Raw genomic sequence first — 27,809 nt, 5'->3', positions numbered from 1 at the left:
CGCAGGAGAGAGGCGCACCCAAGTGCAATATAAGGTTATTTTAATAGCGCAAACATGAATGCACTTCAGGAAAGACATCACAGGCATAGCTGTCATGTAGGCGATCCTTTGGAAACAGCGTCCTGTGCAGGAGTAACCACCACCGAATGAATGCTGGGAAAACGAGATTGTTGGCACCCCTCGAGGACCCTCTACATGACAGATATGCCTGTGATGTATTCTTTCCTGCAAGTGCATTTATGTTTGCGCTAATAACCTTATAATATTGCACTTAGGCGCGCCTCTCTTGCATTTCTCACTCAATACTCTGGATACGCTCTGGGGATGGCTTTTCACCTGAACTGTTTTAAAAGAATATATGGACAAATTCCAATTAAAATTAAAAATATAAAGCCGAATTACAATACAGGCTCTCATTGTCATGCGCTGGGTAACCTTTTTTATTGGATGCAGCCCTCTGTCCCTTAAAACACACTGACTACTATTACAGTCCACAGTATGATCTGCAATATTTTTTTTTGGTTTTACGTGTAAATATTTCATATGTGGTACTCAGTCAGCCATTTGCAATATCACTCTGTTGTAGATTACAACTTCATACAAGCTGTGGCTTGGAAGATAACATGATGTATGCTATTTGTATAATACCTTAAACTGTACCAGAAATCACAAAGTTCATAATTTTTCACGTTTTATCCTACAGGATCATTGAGAAATGCCAATTGCGCTTAAGCCATACCTTGAAAAATGTATCTTTGCTCTGGAATTTGTCCCGAAATGGACCTCGGAGTTCTATATCTGCTGTGTGAGCCATTAACATTGTTTGCATTCTATAACCAATTCAGGGAGGGTTTTGCTCTCCTCGTCACTACTTCTGTGAGCCTACACAACCCCAGCCCCATAACTTTTATCACAGTAACTTGTCTCTTCCTTGTGCCTGGAGGCAAGGTTATCCACAATCTACACATAAAACAAGTTGTAAACCAATTTCTGCATACAGATGAACAAAACAAGCAACACTAGCCATCCTGTTCTTTAATGCCATGTCTGGTGCAGACATGGCATACAAAATAGAATAGATCACTGGGCACCCTTTGTCAAGTAGGATCTGCTTAGTTTTCTCAGTTTTAGGAGAGTGGTGCAGGCTTTATTTCTGCACCACTCTGAATTCTCCCACGCGTCGCTGACCTGAAATAGGTATGCAAATCAGTAAACTGGGAGAAGTCAAAATTCTAACCACTTTTGTCATGGGTTAGTGCCTTAAAATATTCAAGCAAAATGACCACAATAGTGTTTGGACATTCATTTAGAAAGCACCAGCAAAAAGAAAGACTGGGAGACGTGCAGGGGAGATTAACCTCCATCCTGCACCACTGAATTCGTAATCTTCTCCAACTCAGCAACTGTACTGCGCTAGTGTGGGGTCAGCTGCAATCTGGCGATACCTCTAGCACTGGTAAAATTGGTGTCACAGAACACTAAACTAAACCTAAAAAAGGTTTAAAATCAGACTAGGAATCATGGATCAAGATAGAGCCAACAGCCCCACCTGCATGCAAAATTTGCCGGTGACAAATCAGAATGAGGCTAGGGTTACCAGGTGCCACGTACAACTTAGGCCTCATGCTGCTGGTAAAACGGACGTTGAGGAGCAGTTGGGCTTTTCAGCTGCCCCTGAACTCTCCTCTGTTATCAGCACTTGTACATAGGGTCATTATAGTATATAGTTTTTAGGCAGTTGCGTTAGAATCATTTTTTGGAACACAAAAAAAAAAAAAAAAAAAAAAAAGGCATTCAGGGAAGATGTTAAGAGACATTTTAACCACTTAAGCCCCAGACCTTTAGGCAGCTAAATGCCTAGGCCAGGTTTTGCGATTCGGCACTGCATCGCTTTAACAGACAATTGCGCGGTCGTGCAACGTGGCTCCCAAACAAAATTGGCGTCCTTTTTTCCCACAAATAGAGCTTTCTTTTGGTGGCATTTGATCACCTCTGCGGTTTATTTTTTGCGCTATAAACAAAAATAGAGCGACAATTTTGAAAAAAATGCAATATTTTTTACTTTTTGCTATAATAAACATCCCCCAAAAATATATAACATTTTTTTTATAGCGTTTACAAAAAAAGGGGATAGTTTTATTGCATTTTTATTATTTTTTACTACTATTGGCGGCGATCAGCGATTTTTTTTGTGACTGCGACATTATGGCGGACACTTTTGACATATTTTTGGGACCATTGTCATTTTCACAGCAAAAAATGCATTTAAATTGCATTGTTTATTGTGAAAATGACAGTTGCAGTTTGGGAGTTAACCACAGGGGGCGCTGTAGGAGTTAGGGTTCACCTAGTGTGTGTTTACAACTGTAGGGGGTGTGGCTGTAGGACCGACGTCATCGATCGAGTCTCCCTTATAAAAAGGATCACTCAATCGATACGCCGCCACAGTGAAGCACGGGAAAGCCGCGTTTACATACGGCTCTCCCCGTTCTTCAGCTCCGGGGAGCGATCGCGACGGAGCGGCTATAAACGAATAGCCGCGCCATCGTCCCGGATCGCTCCCCGAGGGAATCTGCACGCAGCGGAGGGGGTCCCGATCGGACCCCCCACCCGCTAGAAGGCAAGGACGTATATATACGTCCTTCTGCCTGTACGTACCATTCTGTGGACGTAAATAGTCGTGCGGCGGGCGTTAAGGGGTTAAAGTGCCAAAAGCCTATAAACATCACTAAACGCAGCTAAACCAATGTTTTAGACGTCGGTTTCTAGCTGTCAAGTTAATTCGTTCATGAGAGGTAAACAGTGCCCTGTGTATATATATCACTGCAAGGCCTAGGTGGTCCTGCAGTATACAATTGTTTAGTTTACAAATTCACCATAAAGCAATGAGTAACAACCCTAGAACCTCCCACAGTGCACTGAACAAGCTGCTGAAGCTCCACGTGACAAAAATTTTTGGGGAATTCCTCAGTGACAACTTTTACAAGTTTAGATCTGCAGTTAGTATTCATAAGCATTTGGGGGGTGCAATAAACATTTTAGGTAATACAGATTGTGATTTCTTTTTCTACACAAAATATACCCCTTAATTACTGCAGTGGCGAGGCAAACACAGCTATTGCTAAAGTCACATAAGATAAGGTTTTACCCCAAAACAAATACGGTGGTCCTCATGGATAAACATTAGGCCAACTTCAAAAAAGAAAGCATTGGCCTAGGGCCTTCGTATTCTGTTTCACCATATAGAAAGCCAACAGAAAAAAATATAAAGACCAAAGCTAAATAAAGTTTTTTTTATTTTAAATGCTACAAGACTTAATCGAACAGGCCAAATCCCATATCTTCATCGGACTCTTCAGACTCATCCTTCTTCTCTTCCTTCTTCTTCTCTTCAGCAGCTAAAAAAAATAAAAAATTAACAGTTGACAAAATTAACATTTATTCAGTCATAGGAAGCATACTTCCAGTTACATTTACCACCATCACGTTCTGGTAATTTACTCCTGCACAGAAGAAAATATTTTACTACTAGTTAACGTTACACATTTTACCATAATGGCCATACACACGATCTGAATATCGGACAAAAATGGTCGTTGAATCGTACGATTTTTGGATCGTGTGTACACTACTTTTGAGAGCCGATCACAACAGTTCATCAGACCAGCACAAAAAATGTCCTCGTACGATACCAGATCGTACGATTTTCGTTTAGTCAGTATAGTCGACATCCGAAAATACAATACAAATACATAACATCGTACGAGAATTTTCACGACTTTATAACCCTATTCAATTTCTACTTGCGACTATTCAGCGAAAAAAGTCATACGATCTGTCGTACGATCTTCGGATCGTGTGTACGGGCCACAAAACTAGAGGGCTTATTTGCTAAAGTTGGAGTGCGCAAAATATGGTGCAGCTCTGCATAGAAGCCAATCATCTTCCAGATTTTATTGCCAATGCCTAACTGAACAAGCTGAAGTTAGATTCTCTGCAACCAATTGTATAGAAGCTGCCAAGGAGCTGTGGGCAAATCAGATAGACTACAGGAGAAAACGCTCAGGAGTGCACCTGTGGTCTCTGCAAACCGCTCCAGAACCATTCGAATGTGAGCTGGGGGCATCAAGCACAACACTGCTCAAACCCCAGTCCAAAAGAAAGATGCTACCAGAAAAGGAAATAAATAAGTTAGTCTGACTCAGCTGAACAGCAAAGCTGTGCATTGTCCTAGGACCCTTTCTTATGGCGCTGCTCTTGTGTTTACATGAGGCTACCACTGATCCCACGTCGTTTTTTTTCCGGACCTTAAAGGATTTAGAGGTAGGTGGATGTAAATGGGTACAAGTCCATTTAGGGCAGTGTTTCTCAATTCCAGTCCTCAGGCCCCCCCAACAGGTCAGGTTTTCAGGATTTCCCTCAGATGAAAAGGCTGTGGTGATTACTAAGGCAGTGAAACTGATCAAATCACCTGTGCAAAATAATGGAAATCCTGAAAACCTGACCTGTTGGGGGGGCCTGAGGACTGGAATTGAGAAACACTGATTTAGGGCCAGTTCACACCAGATGCAGTTCAGTTTTTTCTGCACCAATACAGTCATTTGCGGTCAGTTTCTGCATCGGAAACTGACTGCACTGGTGTGAACCAGAGCCATTGGAATACATGGAAAACTGTGCATGCATTTTTAGTGCAGAAAAAAAGCTCATGGAACTGTATCTGATGTGAACACTAATGTTTAGGCCCATAGGACCTGTATTAAGCTTACGATTAGGGGGCAACTGATCTGAAAGCCCTTGTAAAAAGGGGCCTTAGCGTTGGTTCTAAGGGAATCCAAACACTGCAGCCAACAGTAGCACTGCATATACACCTACCATATTCCTTTACATTTTGCCAATTCTGCCAGGTAGAGGCCTTCCATTAGCATGAGGCACTCATAACTTTTAAGGAGGCGAGACCTCTTTCAACACTGAGCACTCCAGGTTTCTAGCAGATTCCAGTTTGGAAGCCATTTTTGGCCTTTACTTTGCAAACCATCAACACGCCTTACAAGGGCTTCATTCTGGCAGGATCCACAGATTTGTATATTCAAAAAAAAAATTAGCTACCACATTTAAGAACGGGTAAGCTGAAACATATTACATTTTTGTTCTTAGACAAACTTTAACGCAGGGGTCAGCAGCCCATTACCAACAATCTGGGCCTTGTGTGTGTGTGTATATATATATATATATATATATATATATATATATATATATATATATATATATATATATATATATATATATATATATATATATATATATATATAAATAAATAAAAGTGTCTGGGTAGATCTCCACCTCTGCTTAAACAGCATATTCATCTTACTAGTTTATAAAAAATAAAAAACACCCCCTCACAAAATGTATGCATGAGACAATGAAATGCTGAATGGTAAAAACATAGCCAAGATAGTTAAAAGAAATTACCTGGTGCAGCAGATGCCGCAGGAGCAGCAGAGCCAGCGGAAGCAACTGCAACACCACCTCCAGAAGGCATGCTGGCCAACTTGGTGTTACCTGTAAAAACAAAATCACTTTATTTTAAGTGTCAAGAAATCACAACCTGTAGCTGAAACAAACTACTTTTTAATTCCCTATTTGAACACATCTCAGATTAAGTGGGCTAATGTACCAACTGAAGCCCAACATTAGCCATGCATGCACACGTGATCTACTCAAATCTTGCAGAGATTTTTTTTTTTAAATGCTAAAAGATAACGATGAACTTTATGCCATAAAGGGCTCTTACCATAAAGTGCAAGGATGCACTTACACCTAAGTCTGACACAGTTGTGACAGATCCAGTCACTGCTTTGCCTATTGCCCCTTACATGCAATGCTCCTTTTTGGGCGTTGAACAGTCATTGACAATACAACTGATGTGCTTTATTCTCAGCATGCCGTGTTCTGTCAAAAGCGCCAACTCACCAAAATCCACATCACTACCGGTGCCCCTCAGCAGCAGTAATAGCAGATTTCGATGACTGCCATTTGTACAGAACATTGGCTGCGTATACAGCATTGTATGCAAGATGGCTGTTTTGACAGAACACTGGCTAAGGAGTAAAAAAAAAAAAGTTGTTGTCGCCGCCCTGTTGGTTATTAGCGGGCAGGCCAACAATGTCCACTCATTGCACCATGTAGTGTATACACTACCGGTGTTCTGTGAAAACAGCCAAGTTGTCCAAATCTGCAATTACAGTTGCTTTAGTCACAGGAATTGACATAATTGGAGATTGGCTCTTGACAGAACACCGTAAATGTGGCAGACATTCCTGCCTGCATGTCTCTTGCCTAAAAAGACATCAACTCCTAGCAAAAAAACATTTTTATAGCAAGAAACTAGTTCCACTTGAAAAAACAAAAAACAAACACCTTACAGTTCATCCATTTCAAGTTTGCCTGTCTAAAAAAGGCTCTGATCCGTATGAACATGTCACCATTGCCTAGAATGTTGCCTTTATCTTATTTCTAACTATAGATAAAGGTCACACCATTAATTATCTAAAGCTCCTAGAACACACAATCCCCTGAGAGAGTTCTTGGAAACTTCTCATTAAAAGCCATCAAAGTGTCAACTGAAAGTTTATGTTTTTTTCCCCTCAAAACTACCAAGGAGGCTGAAAGTCAAGCAGCAGTAAACGGTCTATAAGTACCCACAGATGTAAGATGCATGTATCCCTCCTACAGTACAACTCCCATTAGAATAGATCCGACTTCAATAGGACTTATATTTTCAATATGTCAGAGAAGAAACTTGCCATGAAACAGTCATTAAAGAACCTTTGCATACACAAAAGTCAACACTTGTTCTAAAGCAGCTTTGCCAGGTGACTATGCCTGCATGGTGCCAGTTGTGCCATCACTCTAGAGATCCAGCATGTGGGACAAGTAGAGCCTCTCCTCTTCCCTCAGCCATGTAACCAATAACACTAAATATTCTTAGCTGTAAGGAAAGCATGCTTTTCAATGACCACTGGTATAAAGGGGGTCCTTTTCCCATAGACCACCAATGTAAGGGGGTCCTGCCTTCAGTGATCAGGGAAACTAACAAAGAATGCCAATTTAAGGGGATTTTCCTACATTTGGGTAAACAATGTCCCAATAACTTGAGCCAATGCTGTGCACATCTACAGCAGTGCTGGTCTGTGTTCCTCTCCTCACAAGATAGAGGCAGCAGTGGGAGCCATTGGCTCTTACTGCTGTCAATGAAATCCTGTGAGCAGGAGAGTTAACACCATACGATTTCTTAGTCACAAACCTGTAGAAAAGTCACCATCTTACCAATTTATTCCCCCAGCAACCCAACTAAAATGTTATCTTCCTGTCACCCCAGTAATTTATGCAACCATTTTATCCCCTGTGTTGGAGAATAAAGCTCTCCCAAAATGAAACGCATATGTTGAACTTTACCACACTACATAATGGGTTGCACTAATGCAGTGTTTCTCAATTTCAGTCCTCAGGCCCCCCCAACAGGTCAGGTTTTCAGGATTTCCATTATTTTGCACAGGTGATTTGATCAGTTTCACTGCCTTAGTAATCACCACAGCCTTTTCATCTGAGGGAAATCCTGAAAACCTGACCTGTTGGGGGGGCCTGAGGACTGAAATTGAGAAACACTGCATTAGTGCAACCCATTATGTAGTGTGGTAAAGTTCAACATATGCGTTTCATTTTGGGAGATTGAGAATTGAGAAACACTGCACTAATGCGATGTAATTTATATAGTACATATAAAACTTTAATCAACTGGCACTTTTCATTACATTTTGGGGTAAATATAATGGGGTATGTAAATTAACTGTTGTATTGCCAATTGCAAGAAAAAAAAGATGCAGTTATGTAAATCCCCCCAAAAAATAAAATCGGTATCCAAATTCTCTTCCAAATAAAGCCCAATCCGTTACAAAAAATATGTTATTAGGGTAGATTTTAAAACCTAAATGATATTTTGAGAAACCGAGGCATTGCAAAAAAGTAAACCCTCTGGGACTCGAGGATTTGGGAGAAAAGACCCAGAGACTGAGGACATAACCTTTATACCAGTTGCCTGCACCTGTGTCCTGGGATGAACCCTTTGTTTACTGTGGAATTAGATGGTACATGCATATTTTATTTTGTTTGGCAAATCACTTTTGTTTTTAAAGATTCTTAATGTTCAACGCCCAGGGGAAATGTGGTGCATTGTACAATACTAGTAAGCATTTCCCCAAGATAACTAGACTAATTTTGTTTTTGAGCACACAATCTACATAAAAACCCATACCACTCACATTACACTCATTTTACCCAGTCAAATATATTTTGCCCAACACTGGGGGTTAAAGGGGAGTTCCACCCACAATTTCACTTTTTAAATATAAATACCCCTGTAATACACAAGCTTAATGTATTCTAGTAAAGTTAGTCTGTAAACTAAGGTCCGTTTTGTTAGGTTGTTACAGCATTTAGATAGTTTATAATCTAGAAATAGACCGTGGCCATCTTAAGCGTGGGCATCATGAAGCCAGACAGTATGACTTCCTGGATTTCAGCTTTGCATATCTCGCACATGCTCAGTGCACAAGCAATGTAATAGGTTTCAGTCAGGTTTGCAAGGACTACTGGGAAACATGATGCCTATCCCAGAAACCCTTGCAAATAGCCCAGGCAAATAAGGAGGAGGAAGTAATGAAGGACTACAAAATAAAGGTATTTACAAGCAACAAATTAAATAAAAATTGTCCATTCTGAACACTATGAGATTAGAGCATGCAGCACAGACAAACATAAAAAAATGGGTGGAACTCCACTTTAAAGCGGTAGTTCACCCCCCCCCCCCCCCCCAACACATTTTACCATCGAGACAGGCATTGTAGCGCGAGCTACAGTATGCCTGTCCCGATTTTTTTAACCCCGTACTCACCTTGTACTCGGACATCGTAGATTTCGGCTCCCGCGGGGAATGGGCGTGCCTATGGAGAGGGAGGATGATTGACGGCCGGCCCTGGCACGTCACTCTCCCCGAAGACAGCCGGAGTAGGTCTCGGCTCTTCACGGCGCCTGCGCACAGGCTATGCGCACGCGTCGTGAAGACCAAGCCTATTTCGGCTATTTCCGGAGAAGCGTGACGCGCCAGAGCCGGCCGTCAATCATCCTCCGTCTCCATAGGCACGCCCATTCCCCGGTATCTTCGATGGACGACTACAAGGTGAGTACGGGGGTAAAAAATTCGGGACAGGCATACTGTAGCTCGCGCTACAATGCCTGATTTTAAGGTAAAAGAAAAAAAAATTTTTTTTTTTTCGTCGATAGGGTGAACCCCCGCTTTAAGTGAAGCTGTATTTTGTATTGCAACTTCTGGCATAAATGTCTTTGCACAGCCAGCTTATGCCCACACAGTCTGCCCTCTATGTACAGCAGTCTTTACAAAGCCCATTGTCATCAATATCCAAAATGATCTTTATGAGGCCGAGGTTTTACTTTTTTACTTCTCAGCAACTCCAGATAAGAAATCTATGTACTTTACAGTTAAAGCGGTGGTTCACCCTCCTTAACATCATTCTAGCATTACATTCGGCATCGTAGCGCGAGCTACAGTATGCCAGTCTTACATTTTTTATCCCCGTACTCACTGTGCTATTGCACATTAAAGATTCCGACTCCCGCGGGGAATGGGCATGCCTATGGAGAGGGAGGATGATTGATGGCCGGCTCTGGCACGTCACGCTCCCCGAAGACAGCCGGAGTAGGTCTCGGCTCTTCACGGCGCCTGCGCACAGGCTATGCGCAGGCGCCGTGAAGAGCCAAGCCTATTTCGGCTATTTCCAGAGAAGCGTGACGTGCCAGGGCCGGCCGTCAATCACCTTCTCTCACCATAGGAACGCCCATTCCCCGGAATCTTCAATGTGGAATAGCACAGTGAGTACGGGGATAAAAAATGTAAGACCGGCATACTGTAGCTCGCGCTACGATGCCGAATGCAATGCTAAAAAAAAAAAAATGTTTTATTCTAATAGGGTGAACCCCCGCTTTAAGTAAAAACAAATTGTTCCCTTTGTCGCAGCCCTGTGTGATTATGCAGTTGCATCACTTTCCCAAGAGGGAACTACCATCTTTAAAAGTAGTATGGGGGGTTTTGTTTTTTTCAGTTCTATACTTTTCTAAGTGGATGCAGCATCTGTCCTCCAGCTCCTCTGCACCGAGTGATCGAATATCGCTCGGTTCTCACAGCTCCCCAAGCAGAGAGCTGCTGCATGTCAATCAGCATCTCTCCACTCTGCTGCTCCTTGCTCACTGGAGCGCTGAGCTGCGGAGAGACCAGTCTTTACAGAGATTTCCATGCCGTCAGAAGAGAGCGGACTCCATTCCGCTTTGCTTAAAACAGGTCACAGGAGTGCAAGACAGATTGCACTTCTGTGATCCATAGGAAAAGTCCAACCAAACAAGCTTTTAATTCGGACAATGTTTGAGAGGGCAGAAATTCTACCACTGCGTATTTTTCATAATGGAATTTCCCATTGGTTTTGCTCTTGGTATATAAAAAAAGCCAGTAGATTATGAATATTCAATCCAGCAAAATGGCTTGCAGAACTTTGTTCAGCAGTCCAGACTCGTGCGCCAAACCTAAAAAATAGTCATGAAACTACAAGAATGGAGACCTTGACGCCCTCTACAGCAGTTAGGACCATAGGAGATAGTGAATGGAAGTCTACTACTGTTGCCACTATGTAGTATTAGAAATCTTGCATTAATTCAGCAAATCCCCAGTATAAAAAGACATACCAATCTTAATCAAATGAGAGAATATATATATACACACACACACACACACACACACACACACACATACATATATACACATATATACACACACACATTTTACATTTAGGATTTCGGGTCTATTGGTGCCACATTATGTAGAGGAGATCCTCAATAGACACAATTGCTCCTTTGTTTCGGTCCTCTTTATTGGACCTTGTTGACTGAGCGGGATTATAATGCTTTGTGAGCGAAACTGAAGTTATGTTTTACCGTTTCGTTGTGTCTTTTACAATAAGCGCCTAGAGATGGGGTATGCCCCATGGGCTCCGTTTTGTAACCATTGCATATACTGAAAAGTAATGATATTTAAAACAAAAACTGCCAGTTGAATTGGCCATGTCGAGAGAGGCCTTGGCTGCGGGTTTCACAGGATGAGCAAAACCCAAATATAATGCCTCCCACGTTTAATCTGGTCCACAAGCGAAACCTAGCAGGTACAAAAACCAGTAGGTATTAGGATGGACCTTTGAAATGTTCCATAGAAGCACTATGAGCACCTGTGCCCAATACACAAAATGAAGCTGTCAAAATTCACAGCCATTGTGGAATAACAACTTTTTTTTTATCAAAGATGGTCTCCCTGGCTGGACGACATCTATACCATATGAACCTTAAAGCTAATCTCCACTTTTCCTGTCACTTTAGTTTCTTGGAACAAGCTGGTCAAAACAATCTTCACAATGTGCTGCACTGACTCCAAGAGCTATATGAACTGTATGCAACGTTGGCAGTGCTCAGCTTTTCATAGGCAGCTTTGTATTCTGTGGATAAAAACAAAGCTTCCTCAGATTGGCTGAGGCAGAGAGGCAGGCTGACGACATTGCGATCTCTGCCAATTTAGAAGAAGCTTTGTATTCATTCACAGAATACAAAGCTACCTATGAATGGCTGAGCTCTGCTCAGCCCGACTGTTTTGTTCCAGGTGTGAGATGAAAGTCTCTGTACCACAGCTGAAGGCCAACACTGTATTGTACGTAGCTGAAGCAGGGATACCTGCATCCAATTCGAACTAGTGTAAACCCAGCCTAAATGCAATTTCTACTTGCAGCCTGGTTCTATTGCTATCTGCATGCCTGTCACTTCGGAGAACTTTTTCTGACATGAGAAATAAAAAGGGCGATGGGAAAGGTGCTCTAGCACAAAGCCTATGATTGACAGCCTCAGCGCTGTTGCCGAGTTGAGGGGGTTGTGTCTCTCCAATCAGCTCTTACTGAGCTCTGCAGGGGTTTAGTTTTAGCTCTCTGCAAGGGCTGAAAATATGTATAAATTCTGCACTTTGAATTGATGTAGAGAAAAGACTGCGGTAGATAAATAGGTGCAACTCTTGTAGGATGATACGTTTCATCTCTGTGCATCTCCTGAGAATATGCAAGTGCCTTTCCGATCAGGTCAGGTTTGTAGGTGGACCTGATCAGACAGTCCATTCCCTTCTTTGGAGCAGCGCACGTCAGTGGCGATATGTCTGCCGACATCCGCTGCTATCCTCTCTGCCAAAACCAGACAGATGGAGTTCCGATTTTCCATCTGTCTGGTGGATCAGATGAAAACCGACATGGTCAGTTTTCATCCGATCTCCCCATAGAGGAGAGCGGGACTTATTCCATTATCCGTCTGCTTAGTGGAGCGATTCCCCGCTGAGTAAACGAATCCCGCAGAACAGAGGTGCCCGTGTGAAAGTGGCCTAATGGTTTACGAATACTTTAATGCATGGGTCTTCAAACTACGGCCCTCCAGATGTTCAGGAACTACAATTCCCATCATGCCTAGTCATGTCTGTGAATGTCAGTGTGTCACAATGCCTCATGGGATGTGTAGTTCTACAACAGCTGGAGGGCCATAGTTTGAGGATCCCTGCTTTAATGAAATAAAATATATTTAAAAGAAAAAACGCCTAATTTTCTAGGAGTTAATGGTCACCTTTAGGTGAACAGGGAAGGCATTGGGATAGCATCACCCACAACACAAAAGAAGAGAAGGTTGTGCTGTGGTTTAGCCTTCAAGTGCAGTTTATAATGCATTAACCACTTGACAACTGGGCACTTAAACACCCTTAATAACCAGACCAATTTTCAGCTTTTGGTGCTCTCACGTTTTGAATGACAATAACTCAGTCATACAACACTGTAACCAAATGAAATTTTTGTCCTTTTTTTCCCACAAATAGAGCTTTCTTTTGGTGGTATTTGATCACCTCTGCGTTTTTTTTTTTCCCCGCTATTAATGAAAAAAGAACGAAAATTTTGTAAAAAAATGAATTTTTCTTCATTTCTATCATATCATTTTGTAAAAAAGTAATTTTCCTCATACATTTGGCCTAAAATGCATACTGCTACATATTTTTGGTAAAAAAAAAAAAAAAATTTGGATATTATTTAGTCTGGGTGAAAGTTATAGGGTCTACAAGCTTTGGTACCAATTTCTGAAAATTGAACAATTTGATCACACCTGAAGTACTGACAGCTTCTCTCATTTCTTGAGACCCTAACAAGCCAATAAAGTACAAATACCCCCCAAATGACCCCTTTTTGGAAAGTAGACATTCCAAGGTAGTTAGTAAGAGTCATAGTTAGTTTTTTGAAGTTGCCATTTTTTCCCACAATTCTTTGCAAAATTAAGATTTTTTTTTTTTTTTTTTTTTTCATACCAATATTGTCATTATAACAGGTTATTTCTCTCACATGGCATGTATATTCCACAAATGACACCCCAAAATATATTCTGCTGCTCCTCCTGAGTATGGCGATACCACATGTGTGAGACTTTTACACAGCGTGGCCACATACAGAGGCCCAACACCGAAGTAGCAACTTCAAGCATTCTAGGAGCATAAATTACACATCTAATCTCTCAACCACCTATTACACTTTTGAAGGCCCTGGAGCACCAGGACAATGGAAACGCCCACAAAGTGACCCCATTTTGGAAAGCTAACACCCCAACGTATAATCTATGAGGCATAATGAGTCTTTTGAACAGTTCATTTTTTTGCAGATGTTTTTGGAAAATGTGGAAAAAAAATGAAAACGCATTTTTTTTTACACAAAGTTGTCCATTTATAGGATATTTCCAACACATAGCATGTACATAGCAAAAATTACACCCCAAAATATATTCTGCTGCTCCTCCTGAGTATGGCGATACCACATGTGTGAGACTTTTACACAGCGTGGCCACATACAGAGGCCCAACACCGAAGTAGCAACTTCAAGCATTCTAGGAGCATAAATTACACATCTAATCTCTCAACCACCTATTACACTTTTGAAGGCCCTGGAGCACCAGGACAATGGAAACGCCCACAAAGTGACCCCATTTTGGAAAGCTAACACCCCAACGTATAATCTATGAGGCATAATGAGTCTTTTGAACAGTTCATTTTTTTGCAGATGTTTTTGGAAAATGTGGAAAAAAAATGAAAACGCATTTTTTTTACACAAAGTTGTCCATTTATAGGATATTTCCAACACATAGCATGTACATAGCAAAAATTACACCCCAAAATATATTCTGCTGCTCCTCCTGAGTATGGCGATACCACATGTGTGAGACTTTTACACAGCGTGGCCACATACAGAGGCCCAACACCGAAGTAGCAACTTCAAGCATTCTAGGAGCATAAATTACACATCTAATCTCTCAACCACCTATTACACTTTTGAAGGCCCTGGAGCACCAGGACAATGGAAACGCCCACAAAGTGACCCCATTTTGGAAAGCTAACACCCCAACGTATAATCTATGAGGCATAATGAGTCTTTTGAACAGTTTATTTTTTTGCAGATGTTTTTGGAAAATGTGGAAAAAAAAATTAAAACGCATTTTTTTTACACAAAGTTGTCCATTTATAGGATATTTCCAACACATAGCATGTACATAGCAAAAATTACACCCCAAAATGTATTCTGCTGCTCCTCCTGAGTATGGCGATACCACATGTGTGAGACTTTTACACAGCGTGGCCACATACAGAGGCCCAACACCGAAGTAGCAACTTCAAGCATTCTAGGAGCATAAATTACACATCTAATCTCTCAACCACCTATTACACTTTTGAAGGCCCTGGAGCACCAGGACAATGGAAACGCCCACAAAGTGACCCCATTTTGGAAAGCTAACACCCCAACGTATAATCTATGAGGCATAATGAGTCTTTTGAACAGTTCATTTTTTTGCAGATGTTTTTGGAAAATGTGGAAAAAAAATGAAAACGCATTTTTTTTACACAAAGTTGTCCATTTATAGGATATTTCCAACACATAGCATGTACATAGCAAAAATTACACCCCAAAATATATTCTGCTGCTTCTCCTGAGTATGGCGATACCACATGTGTGAGACTTTTACACAGCCTGGCCACATAGAGACCCAACATCCAAGAAGCACCATCAGGTGTTGTAGGGACACAAATTACACATCCAATTTCCTTACAATCTATCACATTTTTGAAGGCCCTTCATATTTCTAACACAGCATGTACATACCAAGAATTACACCCTAAAATACATTCTGCTGAGTAATGGGTACAAAAAAAAAGGATTACCTGTGTTTTTAGTAGTGCAATTGTCCACAGGAGGAGAGCCCTGATCCAGGCAGCAGGCAGGAACGTGGTCAGCGACAATGAATGGAATTGTCCAGGCAGCAATATTGTTCATAGTCGGTACATAGCCAGCAGTGCCAAAATATTGGTCCTGGTAGTAAGGCCAGGAAAGAATGGGGACAGGGGTAGAGGCTTCTCCCACCCAAATCTCTTTGAAGCCTCCGGGCAACCAGACCCTAATCTGGGAATGAGAAAACTAAAAAATTAGTTTTTTCATCCAGAAAAACAATTCTGGAGCCCCTCACATGTGTGAGACTCCTGTGTTCCCACTAGCATAGCAGGGTAAAAGATCAATCCAAGGGGCAGGCAAAAAACGTGGTCAAACAGTCCAGGGTCAATTCCAGAGCAGGCAGATGTAGGTACAGTTTAGGGTTAGGCAAAAGAGTGGTCGTATAACAAGCCAGGGTCAGTTCCAGAGAAAGCAGAGGTATTTTTAGCATTAGGCAAAATCGTGGTCGTATAAAACAGTCCAGGGTCGGTAACGGAGAAGGCAGAGGTAGGTACAGTGCAGTGGCATAAGGGGTGTGGAGGAAAATGACAGGGAATTTGAATTTTGTTTATCTAATAATTTTCAATAGTGTGGTAACGGCGGAAACATGCACCTAAACAGAGGCCTGGTTGGGAGGGACAATCGGGACAATAAACTGTTGTGTCTCTTCTGACTCCTCCTCTGGCGCACACCCGACATTTCTTCTGACGGGCTGCACCTGTTCGACGGGGGGGGATTTTGTCAGGAAAGTGCCGTTCGTGAAGTCTGCTCACGCAATCAGTGCGAAGAATGTCTGGTGGCATTTCAGGGAACAAAAGGGCGGTGATAACGTCTTCTTGGTAGAGTAGATATGGAACGGGATTCTGTGTTGCTTTTTTGTAGATAACATAAGAGTTATAGAAGGCCAAACTGAAAAAGTAAATGGACACTTTTTTATACCAGTGACGGGATTTTCGGGAGGGAAGATAGGGTTCAATCATCTGGTCATTGAAGTCTACGCCACCCATAAATAAATTGTAGTCGTAGACACAAGATGGTTTCTGCACTGGGCCGCTTCTTTTGGGGACTTCCACGTAGGTGTCATTGTGGATGGTGGTGAGCATGTGGACATCTCGTCTGTCCCTCCACTTGACAGCCAATAGCTCCTGGTTCCGTAAAGACGTCGTCTCTCCTCGTCTCAGCTTCTGATTCACCAATTTTTGGGGGAAGCCCTTTCTGTTTATTCTCACTGTGCCACATGCTGGGGTGTCTCTCCGGTAAAGATTTCTAAACAGGGGCAAGCTAGTATAAAAATTGTCCACGTAAAGGTGGTATCCTTTTCCAAGTAGTGGATAGATGAGCTCCCAGACGACTTTTCCACTTGTTCCGATGTATTCGGGGCATTCGGGGGGATGTAGTTGGGAGTCCTTCCCTTCGTAAACAATGAAGGAGTAGATGTACCCCGTGTCTCGGTCACACAGTTTGTACATCTTCACCCCATATCGGGCCCTTTTGCTTGGGATGAATTGTTTAAAGCCCAGCCTGCCGTGGAATTTTACAAGGGACTCATCTATTGAAATATTTTGTTGAGGGGTATATAACTGGGGGAATTTTTCAGAAAAAAAATTTAGAAGTGGCCGAATTTTAAATAATTTGTCAAAGGCAGGGTCATTTCGGGGAGGGCACTGGGTGTTGTCATTATAGTGGAGGAACCGTAGAATCATGAAGTATCGGGATCTGGGCATACGGGATGAGAAGACGGGCATGTGGTGGATGGCTTTGGTAGACCAATAGGCGTACCCTTTGTTTTTTTTTGAGAGACCCATATTGAAGGTCAGGCCTAAGAATATTTTAAACTCCTCTACGGTCAGGTCTCTCCAATGAAAGGGGCGGGCATAGCTGGAATCGGGGTTGCTTAGAATAAATTGCTGAGCGTAGAGATTGCACTGGGCCACAATAGATGACAATAATTCGTCTGTAAAAACTAAATGAAAAAAATCAATCGTGTCAAAATTATCGGTGTTCACCTGTACACCTGGTTGGGCGGTGAAAGGGGGGATACTTGATGCTCCAGAATTCGAAGGCAGCCACAGGGGGTTTTGAAGGCCATAGGGAAGGCTGGCATGGCCCCTATCCCTTTGGGGCAGAGAGGACACCCTACTGGTGCCTGACCTTTGTTGCACTGCTTGCGGGGTGGACGGCACTGCTTGCGGGGTGGACGGCACTGCTTGCGGGGTGGACGGCACTGCTTGCGGGGTGGACGGCACTGCTTGCGGGGTGGACGGCACTGCTTGCGAGGTGGACGGCACTGCTCGCGAGGTGGACGGCACTGCACTAGTAGTAGGCTGCTCCACGCCAGAACGCCTTCTTTTAACGGGCACAGGTTCCTCCTCTGAATCAGTATCAGACCCGCTTCCTGTTACGGGCTCATAGGCCGAATCGGAATCGGACAGAGACTCCTCACAGCTGTCATCAGACGCCCATAGTTTCTGGAAGGCCTGCTCGGTGGTAAAAAATTTTTTTGCCATACTGGTGGCTAGTGAGGCTGGACTGCAGAACACTGGTGGGCACTAGTGGCACTGCAGTGGCGCAGGTGTAACTGATGGGCAAATGTGGCACTGGTGTGGCTCTGGTTGCACTGCTGTGGCTCTGGGGTCACTGATTAGCAGGCGGCACTGGTGGGCACAGGCGTCACTGCAGTGGTGCAGGTGGAACTGGTGTGGCACTGGTGGGGCACAGATGGCACTGGTGGGGCACAGATGGCACTGGTGGGGCGCAGATGGCACTGGTGGGGCGCAGATGAGCACTGGTGGGGCGCAGATGAGCACTGGTGGGGCGCAGATGAGCACTGGTGGGGCGCAGATGAGCACTGGTGGGGTGCAGATGAGCACTGGTGGGGTGCAGATGAGCACTGGTGGGCACAGGTGGCACTGATGGGCACAGGTGGCACTGATGGGCACAGGCGGCACTGATGTGGCTCAGATGACACTGGTGTGGCACTGGTGTGGCTCAGATGACACTGGTGCGGCACTGGTTTGGTACAGGCGGCACTGGTTTGGTACAGGCGGCACTGGTGTGGCACAGGTGGCACTGATGGGCACAGGCGGCACTGATGGGCACAGGTGGCACTGATGGGAACAGGCGGCACTGATGTGGCAAAGATGACACTGGTGTGGCACTGGTGTGGCTCAGATGACACTGGTGCGGCACTGGTTTGGTACAGGCGGCACTGGTTTGGTACAGGCGGCACTGGTGTGGCACAGGTGGCACTGATGGGCACAGGCGGCACTGATGGGCACAGGTGGCACTGATGGGCACAGGCGGCACTGATGTGGTTCAGATGACACTGGTGTGGCTCAGATGACACTGGTGCGGCACTGGTTTGGTACAGGCGGCACTGGTGTGGCACAGGCGGCACTGGTGTGGCACAGGCGGCACTGGTGTGGCACAGGCGGCACTCGTGGGCACAGGCGGCACTCGTGGGCACAGGCGGCACTCGTGGGCACAGGCGGCACAGGTGGCACTTATGGGCACAGGTGGCACTTATGGGCACAGGTGGCACTTATGGGCACAGGTGGCAGTGTTGTGGCACTGATGTGGCAGTGTTTTTACTTTTACTTTTTACTTTTGTGGCACTGGTGTTCACTGGTGTAGGACAGGTGGCACTGTTGGGGCACTTGTGGGGCACAGGTGGCACAGATGGCACTAGTGGGGCACAGATGGCACTAGTGGGGCACAGATGGCACTTCCTGGGGGACAGATGGCACTTCCTGGGGGACAGATGGCACTTCCTAGGGGACAGATGGCACTTCCTAGGGGACAGATGGCACTGCTGGGGCACTGCTGGGCACTGCTGGGGATTGCTGGGCACTTACTATTGATTTGAAAAATCTCTCTCCTCTCCTCTCACGCTGCAACGGTGTGAGGAGAGGAGAGAGATGACCTGCATCTGACCCAGCCGCAGGGTTTGTTTACAAATGTGATCGCGCCGTCATTGGACGGCGCGATCACGTGGTAAGGAGCCGCGTCCATTGGCTCCTTACCGCGAGTGCTGTTGCTGCGGGTCCCGTAGACCCGGCGAGCACCGGCGATCGCGTGTGCGCGCCCGCTCGGGCGCGCACAAAGCAGTCTCTGGGAGGACGTACATTGACGCCCTCCTAGAGTACAGTAACCGCTCTGTAGCCGTATTTTGGCTATAGGGCGGTTACCAACTGGTTAAAGGCAAAGTTCATCTTTTACATAAACTGGCCAATGCAGATTAGGGGCACAAGCAGTGCAAGAGACACTGTGCCGTTTTAAAAAAAATATTGTTTATAATGCCATATCTGTAGGTGGTTTCTGACACCCATTAAGCCTGGACAATATGCTCCCAGTGTTTACAGTACTACTTCCCGGCTAATTTTTACAGAAGGCAACATGCCTGCTGAAGCCGTTAGGAGTTTTCTCCAGTCACAGCAATGGCTCTATCACATCCCCCATCAGGATATTTATGCTGCTGTAGCCACCATCTCATACCCTGGATAAAAGGACACCAAATCTCCTTCTTGGACAAATATATAATTTTAGTTGTCCACAAAGGCAGCTCAGCAGCCATTTTATTGAAGCCCATGTCCCAACAATAAGGTAGGACACAGGAACGTAAACTTTGGAAGTATTTTGTCTAGGCTTAATAGGTGACAAATAAGAACTAAATGTATGTTTTTTTTTTGCATTAAACAATGTTTTTACAAATGGTAACTACTTGGACCCTTCTGTATTTAAGGGTCATGTAAAATGTGAACTTAGCCTTTAAAGTGCATGTGTAGCTGAATGTAAGACTGGCAGAAAAAAAATAAAAATAAAAATAAAAGATATAGCACTCAAATGGACGACATTCTCAAACTCCAAGGCTTGTTGCCAATTCAAGCACAAACCTAATCAGTTGTGCCTTTGCCCTAGTACTTGTACACACACCAGGATTGAGAGGTTCTCGCACAGACATCCTGACTTTTCCCTTTAAGGTTTGGGCATCAACACCAGCCATAAGAAAACAACTGCTTCCGGGGCTTACCTTGAGCAATCACCTCATCAATCTTCTTGCCTTTCAGTTCACCGATTACCTAATGGGGAAAGAAAGAAAAAAAAAAAAAAAGGAAAATTGAAATGGTGTTTTAGTCTCATTTCATTTATGATTTAAACTGAACTCTGGTGAAGAGAAATACTCCCTTGCAGCTGGGCTCCCCCTGCACTACAAGGGTTAAATGGTGGTTTATGCCTTGAGTAACAACTTATTTTATTCTCTCACATCCCCTGATGCTATTCTCATCTCCCTGATGCTCAAGTTTGTTGGTCGGTCCGTCTGTACTATGCAGGACTATTGACTTACAGCGTGTAGAAAGCTTTCTACAGCAGGAAGTTCAAAGGCCCTTATTACCTGTGCCCTAGGCATACACCAGCATTTAACCCTCAGAGAATCCTTGCTTGCTTTGTTGGTATTTAAATCACCATTTTTTTTGAAAAGGAAAAAAAAATAAAGTTTGTTCACCGATGGGTGCCCTGACAGACGTTCCCGTTATCAGCTCGCCTTTGATCCGTTTACTGTGATTGGAAACTGCTGATCACTCATTTTACCCAGTCAAATAGATTTTGCCCAACACCGGGTAAAGTTAAGCTGTATTTATGGCATAAATGCCTTTGCAAAGCCAGCTTATGCCAACACAACATTTAGGATTTTGGTTCTATTGATGCCACAATATGTAGATGAGATCCTCACTATTTTGAGCCCCCGCCCCATAAATGGCTGTGAAAGACAATTTCTCTTGTTTTTGTCCTTTTTATTGGACCTTGTCGACTGAGCGGGATTTCAATGCTTTGTGAGCGATACTGAAGTTATGTTTTACTGTTTTGTTGCGTCTTACTAAAAAGTAAGCCATGGGTATGCCCCATGGGCTGTTTTGTAACCACTACATATACTGAAAAGGAATAAAAAAAACAAAAAACGACATTAAAACAAAAAACATGCCAGATGAATTAGCCATGTCGAGAGAGGCCTTGGCTGCGGGTTTCACAGGATGAGCAAAACCCAAATATAATGCCTCCCACATTTAATCTGGTCCACAAGCGAAACCTAGCAGGTACAAAAACCAGTAGGTATTAGGATGGACCTTTGGAATGTTCCATAGAAGCACTATGAGCACCTGTGCCCAATACCCAAAATATTGGAGTTTTTACTTGTGCCCATATGCATACACCAATGTTTAACCCTCAGAGAGAGTCCTTGCTTATCTTATTTTGTTGGTATTTAATCACCGACTTAAATTTTTGCTTAAAAATAAAAAAGTGATTTTTTTGAAAAAAAAAGTGATTTTTTTGAAAAATAAAAATAAAAAAAGTTTTTAAAAATGTTGCAAATAAAATGTTCCTTCACTGATGGGTGCTCATGAGGCTGCACTGATCAGAGTAAAAAAATGACTGACAGACTTTCCCATTATTGTCTCTCCTTTGATCCGTTTACTGTAATCGGCTGTGATTGTACACTGCTGATCACGCAGTAAAGGGCCAGGATGTCCATGGACCCCCCTGCCAAACTGGACAACCGCACTACGGCAGTCTTGGCTTTAGTGCAGTCTGCAAATGTTTAACATGACTTATGACACTTTATGGGGACGGTCATTAATGAATTATTTTTTTTTAGCCCAGCGATTTGGCATGTCAAAAGGGATGGCTATTGCTGGCAACGGCACCCTCCGAATCGGTGCAACGCCGACTTTGCAGCACAGCACCGATTCCCAAAAGCAGTTTCTGTACTACTTTTGGTGACGGCGGGGTGCGATTTCAATAGACACCCATGCAGCAACCCGCACAGATGTCTCTGAAATTGCCCCCCCGAAGTCGGGACTGACATGCGGTATGAACTCACATGATTTCAATCCCGCCGTCAGTGTGAACCTGGGGTTAAGAATGTTTGTTCCCTAGCTGTCAAATTGTTGCCTTGGATTTATTGCAGAGTATCTGACCTGAAACAAGCATAGAGTTTTGACACCGATTTTAATATGCTTGTTCCAGGTGTGAATAAAAAGTATAGAAACCAGGCAAAATACATTTTAAAGAGGCATAAATTGAAGCCCCTATACTTTAAGGTGGACCACCAAAACATTTAAGACACTTAATGCAAAATACCTTATCGGCACGCTCCTTGTCCAGCTCAATACCAACGCTGTCCAGTATCTTCTTCAGGTCAGCAATTGTGGGGTTTTCAGTACCGCCGAGAACGGCCAAAAGATAGGAAGCTATGTAACGCATTCTGTTTGGGAGAGAAAAATATGCATGTTATTATCAAGTCTGGAAATAGGATTTTTGTACTCACCGTAAAATCCATTTCTATGAGTTCATGGACAGACACAGCATCCTTTGACAGTAGGGTTATGCACCTTCCTTAACTCTCCTTGAAGGAAGGTGCATAACCCTACTGTCAAAGGATGCTGTGTCCGTCCATGAACGGAAGAGAAATGTATTTTTGGAAAATGTGTAGATCACCTTTGGTGTAAAATGCAATTTTCTGTGACTTGGACCTTTGCTGGGCAATGTAATTCAGAGAGAAAATGACAGCAGCTCAGTTTTGCTACGGTGTGGACATGTTTAGAAAGTTCATTTCTAAATAACAGATTCTACTTTAGAAGTCACTTGATAACAAGGACCATAAACAAATATTATGCTTTCCAGATCAGGCTCTCCGGTGTCTAAACATATGTGCGTTTATCTAATCAGTCTATGGATGCACAATTTCCACAAAATGCAGCCAAGCAGAATTGCACCTAAACACAGTGGGGTTATTTGATAAAGCTGGAGGGTGTAAAATATGGTGGGGCTGTGCATAGAAACCAATCAGCTTCAGCCCTGGGTCGTACGGCCAAATCGTCAGCTATTGCTCGAAATGGTACAGTCCAAATCAGTATGAGCCCTGGTTCACACTGGGTACGATTTGAGATGCGATTTGACATGTCAAATCGCCGGCATTTGCCGGCAATGGCACTGTCCTAATCGGACGCCGCACCGATTTCAAAAAGTAGTTCCTGTACTACTTTTTGCGATTTCGGGCCGCGATTTACATTGAACCTGCTCTGAAATCGCAAAAAGTAGTACAGGAACTGTCTCAAATCGCGACCGAAATCGCGGTAAAATCGAGATTTTACCGCGATTTTGAATTCGCAGCAGTGTGAACCTAGCCTGAAGCCAACTTTGCGGCGCCGCACAGATTGCAAAAAGTAGTTTCTCGACCACTTTTGGTGACTATGGGGTGCGATTTCTAATAGACGTCTGTGCAGGAACCCACACACTTCTCTGAAATCGCCCCTGAAGTCAGGACTGACATGCAGGTATGAAATCGTGCAAGTTCAGCTGAACTCGCATGATTTAAATCCCATGTCAGTGTGAACCCGAGCCTTAAGGTTTTGTCAAAGCTTAACAAGCTGAAGTTAGAAGCCAATTGGCTACCATGCACAGCTACACCAGATTGAGTGCTCCAGTTTTAGTAAATCCCCCAGTGTGATCGATACCATTCAGGCCCCATTCACACCTGCGATTAGGGTCATCAGCAGATTCCTGCCATTGGAGTCATAGTGTGCGAGCAGCAGCAGCCTCTTAGCCAGTACAAATGAGCGATAGGGACCGTGGCGGTCTGCTACTATTCTTTACAGCAGTCAGGGACGGATCGACTCTTAAAACAAACTGTTTGCCATAACCAGTGTGAATGAGGTCTTAATCTCCATTCACTCCTAGTAAGCACTTATATGGGCCTCTATGTTTTTGTGTATGCATGCTCCTGGGTGGGAGGAGAACAGTCGAGGTGTAAAAACACAAAACTGCTTACAACACATTTAGCCCACGTTCACATTGGGCCGATTTGGCATGCAATAAATTGGCAGCTATCGCCACACCGATTCCCAAAAGTAGTTCCTGTACTACTTTTGGAAACGTCGGGGGCGATTTGAATAGACATCTACACATGAACCCGCATAGATCTCTGCCAAATTGCCCCCGAAGTCAGAACGCATTGCCGGTTTGAAAGCGTGCAAGACCCGCATCAGTGTGAATCTGGGCTAACAGGCCATTCTATTAACCACTTGACCTCCGGAAGGTTTTACCCCCATTATAACTAGTGCATGTTTTGCTATTCAGCACTGTGCTACTTTAACGGACATACAATACTGCGCTCAAATTCAATTTATATATTTTTCACACAAATAGCATTTACATATACTGCACATAAGCTCGGTTTTGTGTTGAAAATAACTGAAATTTAAAACTCTGTTGGGTGTAACAAGATATCCGCTTGCCCCCTTCTCACTAACATTACTATGCAGGAGTGTGGGGTGGAGCAAGATGGCGACTTCCTGACAATTTTCTTATGGCCGTACCCGAAAATCGCAGGTCATTCGGCCTGGGGATCGCGATCAATCATGCAGCTCTACTGTATAACACACTTTAAGGGAACATGATCTTTTTCAGGGGGGCTAACGCACGCTTTAAAGACTAAACCATTTTCTGAAATTTGTTGCACACTAGACTTTCAAATAGAATTTTTTTTATTGAATACAAAAAAAAAAAAAAAACTAACCAGTAAAGTTAACCCAATTTTTTGTATAACGTGAACGATTTTGCACGAGAAGCATGATCTTTATTCTAAGCAAAATAAATGGGATTCTCATTTTGGTCAGAATTGTGCAGCTCTATTGTGTGCCCAACAATGTGTAATGAGTGCTGCTTTTACTTTACTATCAGGCTGTTTTTGGTTGTTCCTATGCACACACAGATCATTTTTGTAAACACAGAAGTCTGGGTGACTGGACACAGGCAACCAGCTGATTTTTGCCAAGATCAAAATACAGCACGGGTTGGCACCTGCCACTGAACAACAAGTGACACATGGGTATGATGTCCAGCCTGCCTGTGCCACCCACCTGGAAAAAAGGATTTAGACAAAACCTATGGACAGGACGCAAGAGCTGGCCCGAGACTGCAGGACTGGATAAGTTTTGTCCGGAGGACACGACAGCCTGAGCACCCCATTGTGGACTCTACTTCTATACTCAGGAGACTCCCTTTGTGAGAGCGCTGCATTCCTTGTCATCGACCGGCAGACAGTCCACAAGAGACGGCCGCAGACAGTCCACAAGAGACGGCCGCAGAGGCCCGCAGACAGTCCACAAGAGACGGCCGCAGAGACCCGCAGACAGTCTACAAGAGACGGCCGCAGAGACCCGCAGACAGTCTACAAGAGACGGCCGCAGAGGCCCAAAGACAGTCTACAAGAGACGGCCGCAGAGGCCCAAAGACAGTCTACAAGAGACGGCCGCAGAGGCCCAAAGACAGTCTACAAGAGACGGCCGCAGAGACCCGCAGACAGTCTACAAGAGACGGCCGCAGAGACCCGCAGACAGTCTACAAGAGACGGCCGCAGAGACCCGCAGACAGTCTACAAGAGACGGCCGCAGAGACCCGCAGACAGTCCACAAGAGACGGCCGCAGAGACCCGCAGACAGTCCACAAGAGACGGCCGCAGAGACCCGCAGACAGTCCACAAGAGACGGCCGCAGAGACCCGCAGACAGTCCACAAGAGACGGCCGCAGAGACCCGCAGACAGTCCACAAGAGACGGCCGCAGAGACCCGCAGACAGTCTACAAGAGACGGCCGCAGAGACCCGCAGACAGTCCACAAGAGACGGCCGCAGAGACCCGCAGACAGTCTACAAGAGACGGCCGCAGAGACCCGCAGACAGTCTACAAGAGACGGCCGCAGAGGCCCGCAGACAGTCCACAAGAGACGGCCGCAGAGGCCCAAAGACAGTCTACAAGAGACGGCCGCAGAGACCCGCAGACAGTCTACAAGAGACGGCCGCAGAGACCCGCAGACAGTCTACAAGAGACGGCCGCAGAGGCCCGCAGACAGTCCACAAGAGACGGCCGCAGAGGCCCGCAGACAGTCCACAAGAGACGGCCGCAGAGACCCGCAGACAGTCTACAAGAGACGGCCGCAGAGGCCCGCAGACAGTCTACAAGAGACGGCCACAGATACCCACAGACATGCTGTAGGAGACTGACAAGCTACAAGAGTTGTTGGAGGGAAATACTACAGGAGACAGTTAGGCCTCATTTACACCTGATTTACTCTCTGAACAGTGATCCACTTTTCGATTGCTTTTACAGGGCATTTACCGGTGTTATATTGCCCGTTTTAACCCCCTACATACCAGACAACAGAGTGTGCTGTCGCAGCGCAATTCACTTAAATGAGACACTTTTGGCTGGGGGTGCAGGATGCATACACCCCAACTCAACCGCAGGCCTTTACCATCCCCCAATCACACATGCAAACAAGCCCCTATAGGCCAGAGATATGTTACATGAGACTGCCAGGCCAGACTGATACAGGGCCATAAAGTCTCTGGGCCAGACACAACACTCAGGGACCTGAGCAGAGAAGTGAGCGGTCTGTACAGGACAGAATGGGCCTCCTATGGTCACACACACTTCTCTAGGGGGTATACATTCACATACGGCTCGTTCCTATACACTTCCCCACCATTCCCGGGGTATGAGGAACTTATAGGAAGTTACTACTATTCGGTCCGTTATCAGTTCTCTAATGTGTGGGGACGGGAGGGGGACATGATCCCGGACTTCATTCACGGACAATGTTATCGGAGCTCTATGGGTGAGGTATACGGCGTATCACTCCGCACATGCCGGGGCCGCCCGCACAGTCGCACACTGCCGCCTTCTGCCGGGACTACATGCACTTCCCGGGCTCTATACGCCTCACACAGTCCCCGGTTATTTCTACCAGGTAACCTTCCGCCAACTTACTTCACACAGGACTTTGTAAAGCTCCGAAGCGAAGAGAGTCGAAAGAACGCGTGTTTCCTCTATGGAGGGCCGGGGAAAGAGGGAGGAGGCCGGACGGGGAGGGACTATGTACAGGAAGATCCGCCTGACAGAGAATTCTGGGTGCACAGCGCCATCTTCCTACACCCTGACAGGGAATTCTGAGGGCACAGCGCCATCTTCCTCCACCCTGACAGGGAATTCTGAGGGCACAGCGCCATCTTCCTCCACCCTGACAGGGAATTCTGGGGCACAGCACCATCTTCCTCCACCCTGACAGGGAATTCTGAGGGCACAGCGCCATCTTCCTCCACCCTGACAGGGAATTCTGGGGCACAGCACCATCTTCCTCCACCCTGACAGGGAATTCTGGGGCACAGCACCATCTTCCTCCACCCTGACAGGGAATTCTGAGGGCACAGCGCCATCTTCCTCCACCCTGACAGGGAATTCTGGGGCACAGCACCATCTTCCTCCACCCTGACAGGGAATTCTGGGTGTACAGCACCATCTTCCTCCACCCTGACAGGGAA

The 27,809-nt window shown here is 44.8% G+C and overlaps 1 protein-coding gene across 1 annotated transcript; it reads right to left on the bottom strand.

Annotated features, from left to right (window-relative positions):
• Positions 1–3,278: 3,278 nt before the first annotated feature.
• On the bottom strand, positions 3,279–27,368 carry RPLP2 (ribosomal protein lateral stalk subunit P2). The gene is made up of 5 exons (XM_040328516.1): positions 27,259–27,368; positions 22,572–22,695; positions 20,464–20,512; positions 5,470–5,559; positions 3,279–3,398 (listed from the first exon to the last, which is right to left on the bottom strand). Exons 2-5 carry the CDS (start codon positions 22,692–22,694, stop codon positions 3,316–3,318), a joined length of 345 nt encoding a protein of 114 aa, XP_040184450.1. The 5' UTR covers position 22,695; positions 27,259–27,368; the 3' UTR covers positions 3,279–3,315.
• Between the last annotated feature and the right edge of the window lie 441 nt (positions 27,369–27,809).

The sequence above is a fragment of the Rana temporaria genome, chromosome 11, assembly GCF_905171775.1.
Source record: "Rana temporaria chromosome 11, aRanTem1.1, whole genome shotgun sequence".
Classification (NCBI taxonomy): domain Eukaryota; kingdom Metazoa; phylum Chordata; class Amphibia; order Anura; family Ranidae; genus Rana; species Rana temporaria.
This window is presented reverse-complemented; position numbering and strand designations above follow the sequence as displayed.

Bases quoted from the DNA above. Each gene is read 5' to 3' on its own strand.
- RPLP2 (XM_040328516.1), bottom strand. From the start codon at position 22,694: ATGCGTTACATAGCTTCCTATCTTTTGGCCGTTCTCGGCGGTACTGAA. The intron at 5,560-20,463 runs GTAAGCCCCGGA...TTGTTTTTACAG, and splicing joins TGATGAGGTGATTGCTCAAG to GTAACACCAAGTTGGCCAGC. The intron at 3,399-5,469 runs GTAATTTCTTTT...TATTTTTTTTAG, and splicing joins TGCGGCATCTGCTGCACCAG to CTGCTGAAGAGAAGAAGAAG.